Source organism: Macrosteles quadrilineatus, unplaced genomic scaffold (assembly GCF_028750875.1).
Source record: "Macrosteles quadrilineatus isolate MER2022 unplaced genomic scaffold, UCM_ALF_1.0 Scaffold_2__2_contigs__length_208266976, whole genome shotgun sequence".
NCBI lineage: Eukaryota > Metazoa > Arthropoda > Insecta > Hemiptera > Cicadellidae > Macrosteles > Macrosteles quadrilineatus.
In genome coordinates this window covers 131218952-131231355 of record NW_026542595.1, presented here as the reverse complement: position 1 = coordinate 131231355, position 12404 = coordinate 131218952, and the positions used below count along the sequence as shown (strand labels likewise).

At 36.6% G+C, this 12404-nt stretch overlaps 1 protein-coding gene across 1 annotated transcript in view; it reads right to left on the bottom strand.

Annotated features, from left to right (window-relative positions):
- Positions 1 to 470: 470 nt before the first annotated feature.
- Positions 471 to 12404, bottom strand: part of LOC128985417 (protein dachsous) — a 34811-nt gene continuing 22877 nt past the window's right edge. Inside the window, exons 15-32 of the mRNA XM_054404895.1 lie at positions 12158 to 12299; positions 11554 to 11684; positions 10674 to 10948; positions 9917 to 10030; positions 9409 to 9582; positions 8939 to 9049; positions 8464 to 8647; positions 7812 to 8038; positions 7127 to 7253; positions 6385 to 6560; positions 5849 to 5969; positions 5178 to 5347; positions 4255 to 4339; positions 3032 to 3303; positions 2586 to 2773; positions 1895 to 2018; positions 1274 to 1398; positions 471 to 663 (exon numbers count right to left, since the gene is read on the bottom strand). Of these exons, the coding sequence (XP_054260870.1) occupies positions 645 to 663; positions 1274 to 1398; positions 1895 to 2018; positions 2586 to 2773; positions 3032 to 3303; positions 4255 to 4339; positions 5178 to 5347; positions 5849 to 5969; positions 6385 to 6560; positions 7127 to 7253; positions 7812 to 8038; positions 8464 to 8647; positions 8939 to 9049; positions 9409 to 9582; positions 9917 to 10030; positions 10674 to 10948; positions 11554 to 11684; positions 12158 to 12299 (2765 nt within the window). The 3' untranslated portion in view covers positions 471 to 644. The remainder of the gene's footprint in view (positions 664 to 1273; positions 1399 to 1894; positions 2019 to 2585; positions 2774 to 3031; positions 3304 to 4254; positions 4340 to 5177; positions 5348 to 5848; positions 5970 to 6384; positions 6561 to 7126; positions 7254 to 7811; positions 8039 to 8463; positions 8648 to 8938; positions 9050 to 9408; positions 9583 to 9916; positions 10031 to 10673; positions 10949 to 11553; positions 11685 to 12157; positions 12300 to 12404) is intronic.

Below are 12404 nucleotides of genomic sequence, written 5' to 3'. Positions count from 1 at the left end.
TCAATGGTTAATGGTCATGGAAAGTCTGGGAAATTGATGACAAAATTTCTGTGGACACCCTGAAATGTATTATCAAAGAATGTATGTCCACAATTACCAACTTGACAAAAATAAACAAATTTGAAATTTGTTGTTGAAGATAAAAAATCCAAACATTCATAGCCTCTATTTTGCAACTGGAACTTAATTACACCTTTCTCACATTTTGTTACTTTAGTTGTTACCATAAAAGACTTTCTTATAATCATCATGAAAATGGGCTACCATAAGGCATTCTATAAATGTATAGAGTTAATTCAAATTGATTGAAACAGCACAAAAACCGCGTATAATAATAGTTTTTGCTGAAAATTAATTACTAGTACACTCTAATTGCTTTTAGGGGTTGCACTAAGTGTAGGTATGCTAGCAAACCAATGAGATACTACTGTTTATCAGCAGTGGGCAAAGGTAATAAGTAAACACAAAAATATCCTGTACAGACAAATTCTTATTGGGTAGTAATGTACTATACATAATAAATAATAAGTTGCGCTAAATATAAACATTTGATTATTTTTACAAACTTAACATGTTTGTTGATGACACCAGTCTTTTCGTTGGGAACTATTATGGCAAGGGTTAGTAGTCCTGTGTAGGGAATGTCACCGGAATCTCTGCCATCTGTAAATCAAATAAACTTGTAAGATCAAAATACAAAACTAAAACATCAAGAAAATGGAATTATTTGGTCAGATTGCTTAATGTTACTTAAAATCTTCACAAGGTTTATTCCTGCTGCCAGTGAACCTACTATTGTGATAAAAGTATATTTATCTTGTATGGCTTTCATCGGCAGCCTGTCGGCCTACTGGCTTAATGTACAGAGTATGCATCAAGACAGAAAAATCTACTATTGATAAGCAATAAAAAATGTGTGTTTACAGACGCTAAAAAGTCCTCCACAGAGCTAAATCTAAGGCAGCCAGCCATTGAGACCCTCTCTTATGTGTTATACAGACTAACAAATTTTAAGTCTCCAGTAGGGCAGTAGAGGAGCAAGACAGCTTTCATTGGCTAATGGCTCTATAGTTAGTACTTGGCTCCACACTCGCAAAACTTATCATCTATTACCATTTACATTATTAACGCCTACATACACCAGTCCAAAAATGAATTAATGTAAGAAAACAAACTGCAACCAGCTTTTAAAACTGCCTTTTCCATAATTTAATTTAATCCTGGTCATGTAAAAAAACCGCTTTGCTCTTTTGAATAATCAGTTTAACCTCACCTGTTGTATGAGAAGCACAGTACACAGCCAGATATGAGGGACGCTACTCCGATGAAGCCAGCGATGACCAGAACACACAACTGAGCCCATGTCACCTCCGCCTTGCCAAGATGCAGGGCGCAGCGCTGGACACAGACAGACAGATTAGCAGAGAAAACGGTAAAAATGTATCTTTTGCCAGACAAATATTTTTAAACTAATCAAAACTACAACCTGCATTTATTTTCTTCTTACAGTTGAATCACCATCATTGGAAAATGAATTATGTTATACACTTAAGCCTAGGCTTATTATTTTGCGGTTGGCAGGTACTATCTTATTGGCATTCATTACCTTTCCTGAATTCAATGTAGTTGTATAGTTTATTTTTTATCACAATGCAACATAAACAGCTGTTTTCCTTTTATAAACTGCAGTAGTGGTTCTTTTTAGCCTAGGTACTAAAATCATTTTGTGGCGAGAATCATCTTTTATTATCATTACAGAAAAGCTGCAAAACTGAAAACGGTGATTGTACAGATTGATAAAACAAAGGATTAAGTCGCTTGTAACATATTTAATAATAATGATGATAGTGATAGATTCTATGTAGATTGTAAATATTGTAGAAAATACCCTTACTTGCACATCTTGGACATTAAAAGTGGAGTAAACTTTGTCGATCTCCACACTACGGCCGGGCTGCAGCAGGTTTTCCATCTCTTTCAGATCTAGAACTTTGTCTCCAACTAGCTGGAAGCATGAGCTAGAATGGCAGAAACATAGGATTATCCTTTAAATATTTCTTTACTGTAGTGTAGGCCTATTCTCCAGTTTTCCTAACCATACAATATAAGATATATTAGTTTATCCACCTCAAACAGGATTTATAGTGTCTCTTTTGAGGGTGCCGTGGTCTATCATCGTTTGAGTGAGTGTAGATTTGATAACTTTCTAATACTTTTGGTTTGAGTTTAGATACCGCACGAAGGCAACCAGGATAATTGGCAACACCACAAAAGAGAGAGTGGACCTTTTAGTCGACTCAAGGACACTGACTACGGACATCACGCAGCATGCTCATCAATGCTCTGTTGTATCATGCTGTGCCGTTGTGTAGATATAAATAGACAGTGATGAAAATTCTAGTGTAAGTTATAAACAAGATCAATGAAGATGCTACACCTGCAGCAAAATATTTATTTAAAATCATCGCCATCACTTGAATACGACTCTCTCAAAAACTAAGGCAAACAGAAAAATTTAATTTATCTATAATCATTCTTGTCAACTATGTTAAGAGTAAAAATCTTGTATAAGGCTGGAAGATTACCTTGTGCTACTGAAGTCCAAACTGCCATCTAGTTTTGCGTGGAACTGTGCATCGTAGACGTTGAGCGAAGCTGGTACAGCCAGTGCCTTCTCAATCTCACGTCTGAACTCTGGCAAGGACTGTCTCACATCAGCTGGAGGGCGACTGAATACAAACTTGAGCAAACCCCTCTCCCTCACCACAAATATCTGAAAAATGGGTATCAGTTGTTAGTCAGTACAGTCGAGTTCAGCTACTTTATTCATGAAACAGTAACAGATACGAATGTCAATGAGAAATAAATCTTCTATTAAATTTCTCTTCAACCTACTCTCTGAGAAAGCCGTAATTGGTTGAAATACATTACGTTTTGAATAGTGTATCTATCAGCCACTGGACTATTTTTCTCAGGGATGCTGGCTGAACTCTAACTCTTTTCCAAACAACTAACGTAAAGTATTTGTTACCTTTACAGTCGCGTAGGTCTTGTTGGGACTGTTGGACGCTGATATGGTAAGAGTAAAGTGTCCGTCAGAGAAAGGTGTCATTGACGTTGCAGTCCTCAGCTCTCCGGTCACATTGTCCAAGGAGAAGAAGGTTTTGTTTTCGGAGAGTTCCACAGCGTCTCGACTAAACCTGAGGCTCTCCAGCTGATAAGTGATCGGCTCTGCGTCTGCATCAAGGTCAGTTGCCGACAGTGTGAGAAGAAGAGTGTCGATTGGAACATTCACTCTCACTCCTGTAAAGAGGTAATGAGCTTAATGTTGTTTTTTCTATTCTCATAATATACTGAAACTATTTTATTTTTCTGAGATATAAAAAAATATGCATTAGAATAAAAAGATTGCTCAGTTTTCATAATGTGAGCAAATCTGCACTTGAAATAACAGATTGAATTTAGTTTTGTAAAGGGGATCATTTTGTGGACTTTGGGATTGTGTCAAAACAGATGAAATGCTCATTGATCTACAAATATTTTTAATGTGGAGCTTCTACACAGTTGACGTTTCAAATTTTCAACATAAACCTAATTAGAGCATATAATTATAATAACCTCGAAAGGAAGATCCTAGGAGCCATTGAATTCAGAAAACACACAGATGGTTCTAATAAACAACAAGACCTTGACTTAAGTAAAGCTTGTGAGCAAAATTTGAATAAAATAAAAGTCCAGAGTGTTCTCAGGAAGATTCTGGAAACTTCAATACACGTGATTTTCAAAGGTTAACGAATGTGAGACAAAACATGTAGACTGAAAACTGGTCACCCTCTCTACACATTCTTGCCAAGACCAACCCCTACTCTCCTTCGCCAAGTAAAACCTGCAACCTCTTTCCCCTCTTTCTTACAACCTCCATTTTAAATGTCAACTGAGTTGAAGTCTAGATGGTTACTCTAAATTGCCTGAAATATTGGTAAAGAAAATTGTTATATTATCTATTTTGACACATTGCATGATCTACAGTGTGTGATGTGTATTTCAGATTTTATTTTTAGACAAATATAACTAAACAGTACCTGAATTGAGTCTGTTCCACAATTTTGCCAAATAAAATGATTTTAGACAGCAAATGTTTAATTGAAGTAAATTCGATATAGTTAGTTTGTTTTTCTCTTCATGTTTTTACACTCAAATAAATATAACTCTTTGAAAAATAGCATTGAGAAACACAATAAGGAAGAAGCTTACCTATTGTAACATTACTATCAGCAAACTGAGGTAGATTATCGTCTATGTCTACTATTTGAATTTTGATTTGTCTTTCACTGGGATCCTGTAACAAAATGACAGAAGTATGAGGAACACTTAATAATATGATAATTTGTAGTGTAAATATGTTCACCTAAACAACCTCTTGCAATGCCTTCTCTTACCATCTACATTAACACGTTAACTGCGCGTGCCGACTTTAGTCGGCATCGCCAGCGCTCCCAGGTGGCGCGCGCCGCCAAAAGTCGGCACCGGACCAACAGAAATATGTTGAGTCAGTGTGAGCTTAGCCTTAGACGTAGACGTTATAATCGTTGCCAGCCTGCCAGCTTAGAATGCGAGCTTTACTTTGGTGTAGGTTGGTACTAAAATTTCCCGTAAAATCCTGTCTGGCAATGCTTTTGTCCCGGTTTCGGGGATTTTTTCTCTTCAACCCACATTACAAAGACACTGGATACGGATCCGTGCAGTGCTGCTACCTTTGGGTGTTTCAGTGAACTACATCCACTCTCGGGGTAACGCAGCACAGTCACCACTGCTCTTTTGTGATTTGTCAGACTGAAATATTTGAATGCCAATTGCGTTCGCTGATTCGGTTGCGCGCCGGGGCTTCGCCCGCCACTGGGGAGCGCCTGTAAAGTCGGCGCGCGCAGTCAACGTGTTAAGAAATTTGAAGAGCCTCGTTTCAATTTGATTTTTCTTTTACTCCTATATCCTTGGAATAAATCGATTTTTATTTGTAAATAACTTCCAAATTATTTTACAAATTGTTTTTAAAGTTAAAGTAATATCAATAATGTTTCATCACACTGAGTATGATTCGTACTAAAATACTGTGATAGCAAAATTAGGGAAATAGCTATAAAATTATAACAAAACTGACATTTAAACACAATACTTACTTGTCTGTTATAAGACTTTCGAAGACTGATAGGTTGAGTTGACAGTTTGAAACACTTGACAGTAATGATATAATGTCCGGTTGTCTCACGGTCCAACCGGTTGTTGGCAACCAACACTGCCCGGTTGTCGTCTGTCTGGTTCAGACTAAATAGGTTATCTTCATTTCCATCTAAACAAAAACACAATGATAAAATTGCTACTATCACTCAATTTTAGTAATTAACTGAGGAAATTAATCAAAACAAAAATGGTGTGGCTCGTAACTGTTAATGTGAATTAAACATAGAATTAAATTTTCAAAGAGTTGTTAAGCCTCTGGATTACTGTGTTACATTTAAAATGGTTTACAATACATAAGTAGTTTCAGTTCTTAATCTGAACCATTGTACAAGGTGTCAAGTAATCACTTAATATGAAGGTTGTCAGCAGAATTCAATAAATAACATATACACGAGACAAAGAAACATAAATCGAAAAAAAAACAAAGAGACATTAAATAAGAGAGGGGACAATCAAGGGATATTAGATAAAGGGGCAACGTCCCTTTAAAAACAGAGCGAAAAAGGGAATCAACCACAGCAAACAGTCGAACAGACAAAGATAGTGTTAGAACCATAAACTGACATAACAAATTATAAACCTAGTGTATATAGTGAATATTCATACTTACATGTTATCAAATAACCAATCTTTGCATTCTCCCCAATATCTTGGTCTACAGCCTGTATAACTCCAATTTCAGTTCCTATTTCTCTTTCTTCTTCAACAATAAATTGTAGTGGAGCTTCATCCTGCAAAAATGGTATTTAAAATGTTTAGGTTCTTCATTCAGAATCAGAATATTTTTATTTACATATTCATTAAGGCTTTTTAAAGGCATCAAGGTGTAGTGATTGCAAATTGGCTGGGTAGTTGAGTGGTTATAGTGCTCGCCTAGCAATCAAAAGTTTGCCTGTTTAATCCTATGAGAAAGGTCACTAGCTTTTTGATGATAGGGAACTGGACCTAGCTGTTCCTCATCTTTGTGCTTTAAATAATGGTCTTGGCAAAAGAAACAGCTGATCTAAATCAGTAACATTCAACACTGATCCTTTAAGCATATGCTTGCAGTTGTGTTCCTATCTTTATTTGCACTGGTAATAAATGTTCAATTATTCGTCTTGTTTAACAGTGATAACTATTTCATCATAGATTACTTAGTCTCACCAGAGAGCGTTTGAAGTGCGGCTTGTGGTCGTCAACATCAGTGACAATGACGTGCAGCACCCTGGTGGCTTGTTGGGGAACTGCTCCCATGTCTTTGGCCAGCAACACAAGCGAGAAGCGATCCTTGGTCTCCCGGTCCAGCAACTGACGAAGCGTGATCAAACCCGTCTCACCATCTACGGAACACAGGGTATGTATTGTACGATGTAATCTATTAAAAGTGATATAAGATTATGACTAAGTTGTTCAAGTAGTACAGCTCATGGTTATGTGACGAGTTGAGCATTTAGTTTTAAGTAAAATGAAAACGTACTCAATTCTGCTTCGACTCGACTGAGTACTAGAGCACTTTACTCGTCTGTGGTAAACTGCAGCAGTGTTCACTTGTTTTGGCAACCCGGAAAACTAGTCCGACTCGATTGTGTAAAAATTCAGCATTTAGCCCTCTTGATTCGTGGTAGCCATTCTGAAAACTATCTAAGCATTCACCACATATAGGCGTATCGAAACAAAAGAATGGTCTAGCGACACATTCATAAAATAAAGATCAAATCTATTACTCGAGTATCATTGGATAAGTATAGCGTTGACTACTTTAGTAACGAGTAAAAGTACTCGTCTCAAGATGAGATTTTAACTTATCTGAGAGTTAAGAGCTACACAAGAAACTTTATACTGTGCTGATATCCAAAAGTGGAACTTGTTGTATATTAGGTTCTGAGCTGAAATATTAGCCGCTTACCAATTTTAAAAGCAAGTGAGTCAGCTCCGTCTTGTAGGAAGCTGTACCTCAACTGACCCTCGGCTGAGTTGGGATCGTCCGGATCAGACGCCACCACTCGGAACACAGGTGAACCGATGGACGAGTTCTGGTAATAGATTGGAAGAATTTAAAATACTATGAAACTAATGTGCTAACGTGCAACAAAATGTATCGCTGGTAAGGAAATACCAACTAAGTACTTTTGATGGTGATAATAGTACAAAAGAAATATTTTAACTTTGGAAAGTTCCTAATAACCAGTCTAAGCGAAAATTTCAGATTAGGTACCGACCGGTATGTTAAAATACAAATTTCTCAGAGAGTTTTTCTACAAACATAGGTAATTTCTTAATACATTTTGTTGAAGGTGGCTGGCCCAGTAGTCGTTCTTACAGATCTTCTAAACAGAGGCTTCGGGTCTAAGCCCACCAATCCCCATTGACTTTTATTTATGTTGTAAAGGCATGTCATTCATAAAGCTAAGTTTATGTATTTTTTTCTATATGAAAAAAAATATAGGAGATAGGCTTTCAAAGAGCGTCTTCCTTGTTTTGGAGTCCTTCCACAAAAAAATCCATATGGTAATAAATTGCTGATTTTCACCAAAAGATTAAAGTGGTAAAAGAAAAAAGTAATTTCAAAATCATATTAATTTTAAACACACCTCAGATATGTAAGCCATCTCATCAAGAGTTGGATGGATAAATGATGGAATGCCGTCGTTGTTGACAACATCTCCGATGAACAGTTTGATAGAGACGTCAGAGAACAGACTAGGACTGCCGTTGTCCAAGGCTCGGACTGTGAGACTGTACGGCTCTGAGCGACCCTTCCCGGTCAGAGGCTTGGCCGTCCTAACAGCTCCTGTCTTGGGGTCCAAGTGGAACAGGCCTATCACCACAGAAACATTCATTACAACTGAGTTAGTGGGATAAACCTAGATATCACCGTGGAAACATTACACCACAGATAGTAGATCACCACAGAAACTCTGAAAATTACAAAACACTAGTAGAGAGAGTAAATGATTCTTTTTCTTTTCGGATTCAACGATAAGCCATGTAACAAACCCCTTGCTAAACTGATCAAATTTGAGTCAAAGGTCTTATGGATACACAAAATACCTTAAACAAAACTAAACTTATATTTGTCCCAGTATAAAAATTTATCAGAGGCTATATTAAATATGTAGCTGAATAGCTAGTGAATGCTCACTTTAAAATTATTTTTCTCATTTTCCTCTTGAAAAACACAAACTGATGTGTCAGCATATAAATTGAATTTAATCTTTTAACAGTCAAATTTAGCTAAATTACCGGAAGCCTCGCCGTGGTCCACCAATTCGTAAGATATGTCGCCGCCGGGGCCAGTGTCTTTGTCAGTTGCTGTCAAATTAACGACACTCGTCCCTACGTCAACATTCTCCAGCACAACAGCTGAGTAGTGGCTCTGGTAGAACACCGGAGCATTGTCGTTGATATCTACAATTTCTATCTCAACCTGCAAAGTATCAGATGTGAAATGTTAATGATTTAATCATCTCACGTTACAAATTAAATAAAGAAAACACCATATTGTGTCACTGTTCTTTTACTCAATATGAGTAGATGAAAACTATCTATGAACATTTATACATTTAATTTACATACAATTCAAGAGTCGTCAGTCCCTGAAATAGTTTTTTATGCATCCAAAAGCTGATTTTTAATTCAAATGTGCTACTATATAGCCAAACTTTGATCTAATTTGCCTAACACAATATGTGTGAATTTTTAGAAACTATTTACTGACCGGGACGGATGTTTTCCTCTGGGATGGTCCTCCTTGGGGAACATCAGCTGCTGTTACTACCAGCCTCAGCAATGGCTGTCTTTCCCGGTCTATCTGTGCTCCTTCCTCCACCTAATAGCACAGGAAACATTAAAACAGAACTCTATCACTACAAATTATAAGTTGGATTATCCTACTAATGTGTATTTCAATTTAAATATGCAAATATATGCTATCTTACAACTGCAATATACAAAGACTGTCCGTTTGAGAAATAGTGCTGCTATCCAGATAGAGGAGGCAGAAGCTATACCGTATGTGGTCTTCATTGCACCAACGTACATTATTTGTTCACAAATTGTATTAAATAGTTGAGGCTATAAGTTTAGTGTGTAATCATTAACTATCTCTTACAAACAAACCTCAAGCAGGAACGTTATGATTTACCAACGTTTAAATTGTAAGATTGCAAAATAAAATACATGTCATACCTTGATCTCGCCAGTGATTGGATCTATGTTGAAAAATGAAGCACTTTCTCCTGAAAGAGAATATCTGATGTCTCCGAAGCCCTCAGGTGTCTTGGCCAAGTCGTCGTCCGTAGCGGCAACAGTCAACACTGATGTACCGTTGGAGGCAGACTCCACAACTGAGCCTTGGTATAACTAAACATGATAAAAAATAACCATTACAACCGGACAAAATTTATTATAGCTTTAGAGGTTTTGACTATAACAGGTATATCCATAACAGGAGATACATAGTCATATTCAGAGCCGACCTTAGACAAGTGTGAAAGGTGCTCAGGGCTCCACACCTCATCAGGAGGCCCCACAAATAACAAAACACAAACCACACCTACCAACACATGTTGAAATATAATATAATATTACCAATTTTAGGGTTAACCCAATTTTATAATGAAACTACTATTAAAAATAATAAGCTTTAAGGTTTTCTGCTGTTTCTTGTTTACACTTTTGTACAGCAAAGAAGTACCTGTTGAGAAAACTGAGGAGCATGGTCATTGACGTCTTTGATAGTGATCAATACAAGCGCTTCACTCTTACGAAGTCTGTCGTCTGATTGAGCCAACACTCGGAAACTGAGGGTCTACAACAATAAACCACAATTAATTTTAGTTTGTGTGTTATATAGCAAGGTTATACAAGGTATGGAATAGGGCAAGAGTAGTACAACAATATTAAGCAAACAGATTGATTGGGACAAAGAGATGGGAAACCCTCTTGTAAAATAAAAAGTAATTTAATTACCTTCTCCCTTTGGTTATTAACCCTGCAATGTATATTTGGAAGTTATTAGTGCCTTGGGTAAGTACCTAAATACACAATGTACAGCATCAGTTTCCTAATGTCAAGAACCCTATTTTCTCGGTGCTTTCTTGCCAAGATTACCAGTAACTGATTGTCGAGAGTATAAGGGCCTTATGTCAGGATTAATAACTCATTGCAGAAAGTATATAGCACATTGTTTGTGAAGATATAGCATGATCAACGTTAATGCCTTTATCAAGATTAGAACCTTATGGCTAAACATTACTAATTTATTATCAAGATAGGTCATGGAGAAGGAAAATCTCATAATATCAAGATTTTGTTGTCAAGATTAGTAACTCATTGTCAAGAGTGACTTACTTTAAAGATTAGAAACTTCTCAAAGTTTGATGCACATGTCAAAAATTGCAAGACTAGTAACTCAGTCAAGAACCTTAATACCTTACTGTCGAGAGACACACCTTATTGTCGAGAGTCTCAAAGTCAAAAGTGCTGGTGAGCTGGAGTACGCCAGACGACTGTAGAGAGAAGCCCGTAGGTAGCGTGTTGGCAGCGCTGAAGTGTGTGATGGGCTGGTCCGTGGGACTGTCCACGGCTGCCAACTGTAGCACAGTGGTACCAACCGGCTGCTCCTCGGCTACTGACACCCTGATGGTTGGGTCGACTGGTGACCAACCACCAACAGTGAACCTTGGATTTAGCTCATTGTACGCTTGAATGTACAGGGTCACCTCAACTGTAATGGTAATGTATAAGTTAGTTGTTTTTGAGACGAGATTTAGTGACACTTTTATAATTAACGATGGAGTTATTTTACTAGCAATTATATTTTCAATTTGATGTGGGTATTTACGAATTGTTTGAATGTAGATATAGTTTAGCTTGGTAACCTGAGAAAATTAGAGTCCAAGGGCTGAAAACTACACAAAAAAAAAACACTTGACTTAAAAATACATTAAGAGAAAAGGAATGTTACCGTACACAATTAATTTTTACGGGAAAGAGTGTCACACATTTGATAGCACACAAAATGTTCTCACCACAATCAATTTGAAATTTCACCCCTACTATTTCATACTACTTTCTTCTGAAGAAGCCTCCTTGTGATTACATAATGCCTAAGATAATTACATAGGGTACTGTAAATTATGTAATTATCTTAGACTAAATCGATCAATTACAATTTAACACAGTAAAAACTTTTATTTGGGAAAAATCAGTTAATGTTGTTAGAAACTTATTATCCTTTTTTCTACGACATTTGCATTTTTTTATTGAACCTCAAGCCCTTATCCGTATTCTACAACACTGAATAAAATTCAAATATTGCTTTAACCATACCTTCAGAGAATTGTTGTTCAACATTTTCCACTGCATTTTTATCTCGTGCTTGGACACTTAGAATGACCATTGCTGCAGCTTGGTGGTCCAATGGTGCATTGACAACAATGTCTCCTGTTGTCGAGTTTATCCTGACAAAATAAAATAAATATTGTAAATATTTAAAATATATATCGTTTGTGAGATAGGTAAATTATTAATCTATGCTAAATTTGAGTATCGGTGACCCCTACAGTTTGTCAGACTAATTAAATTAAAATATATTATTTAAAATCCAACGATTTACAAAAAGTTCAACATCTAAACCTAGTCCAAGGTTTCTAAGTCTTCAATGTGATTGAAACTTACCATAAATCACATCAATTTCTCTTGGCCTTATGCAATATTATATTTTGCTAATAAAAAAAAAACATGCAAAATATTTTTAGCAGTAATATAATTTCATAAATGAATTGTGGTGAGTTCTTAGTTTGAAATTTAAAGATTGCCAGTGTTGATTGTGTCAGGATTCTTTTTTGGACATATCTTCCATTTGTCATTGTCAAATAATTATTTACGCTTTCTAGCTTGACAGTTGCAGTAACACTCTCATCTCCACACTGACCTGAAGGCGTGTTTGTAGTCGTAAGGGGTGGAATCCCTCAAGGCAAGTCCTGTCTTGTCGGCTCCCCTCACACTGTTGATGGAGTATTCCAGAAGAGCATTCAAATCTGGATCCGTAGCTTGAACAGTTAACACTTTCTCCCCTAGAGTAGATAGGTGAAATGAACAAAGTTATTAATGTTATCTTATTTGCTCACTGCAAATTTTACCCTAAAATAATGCAAACGTTCAGTGTATTTCAGGAAAAC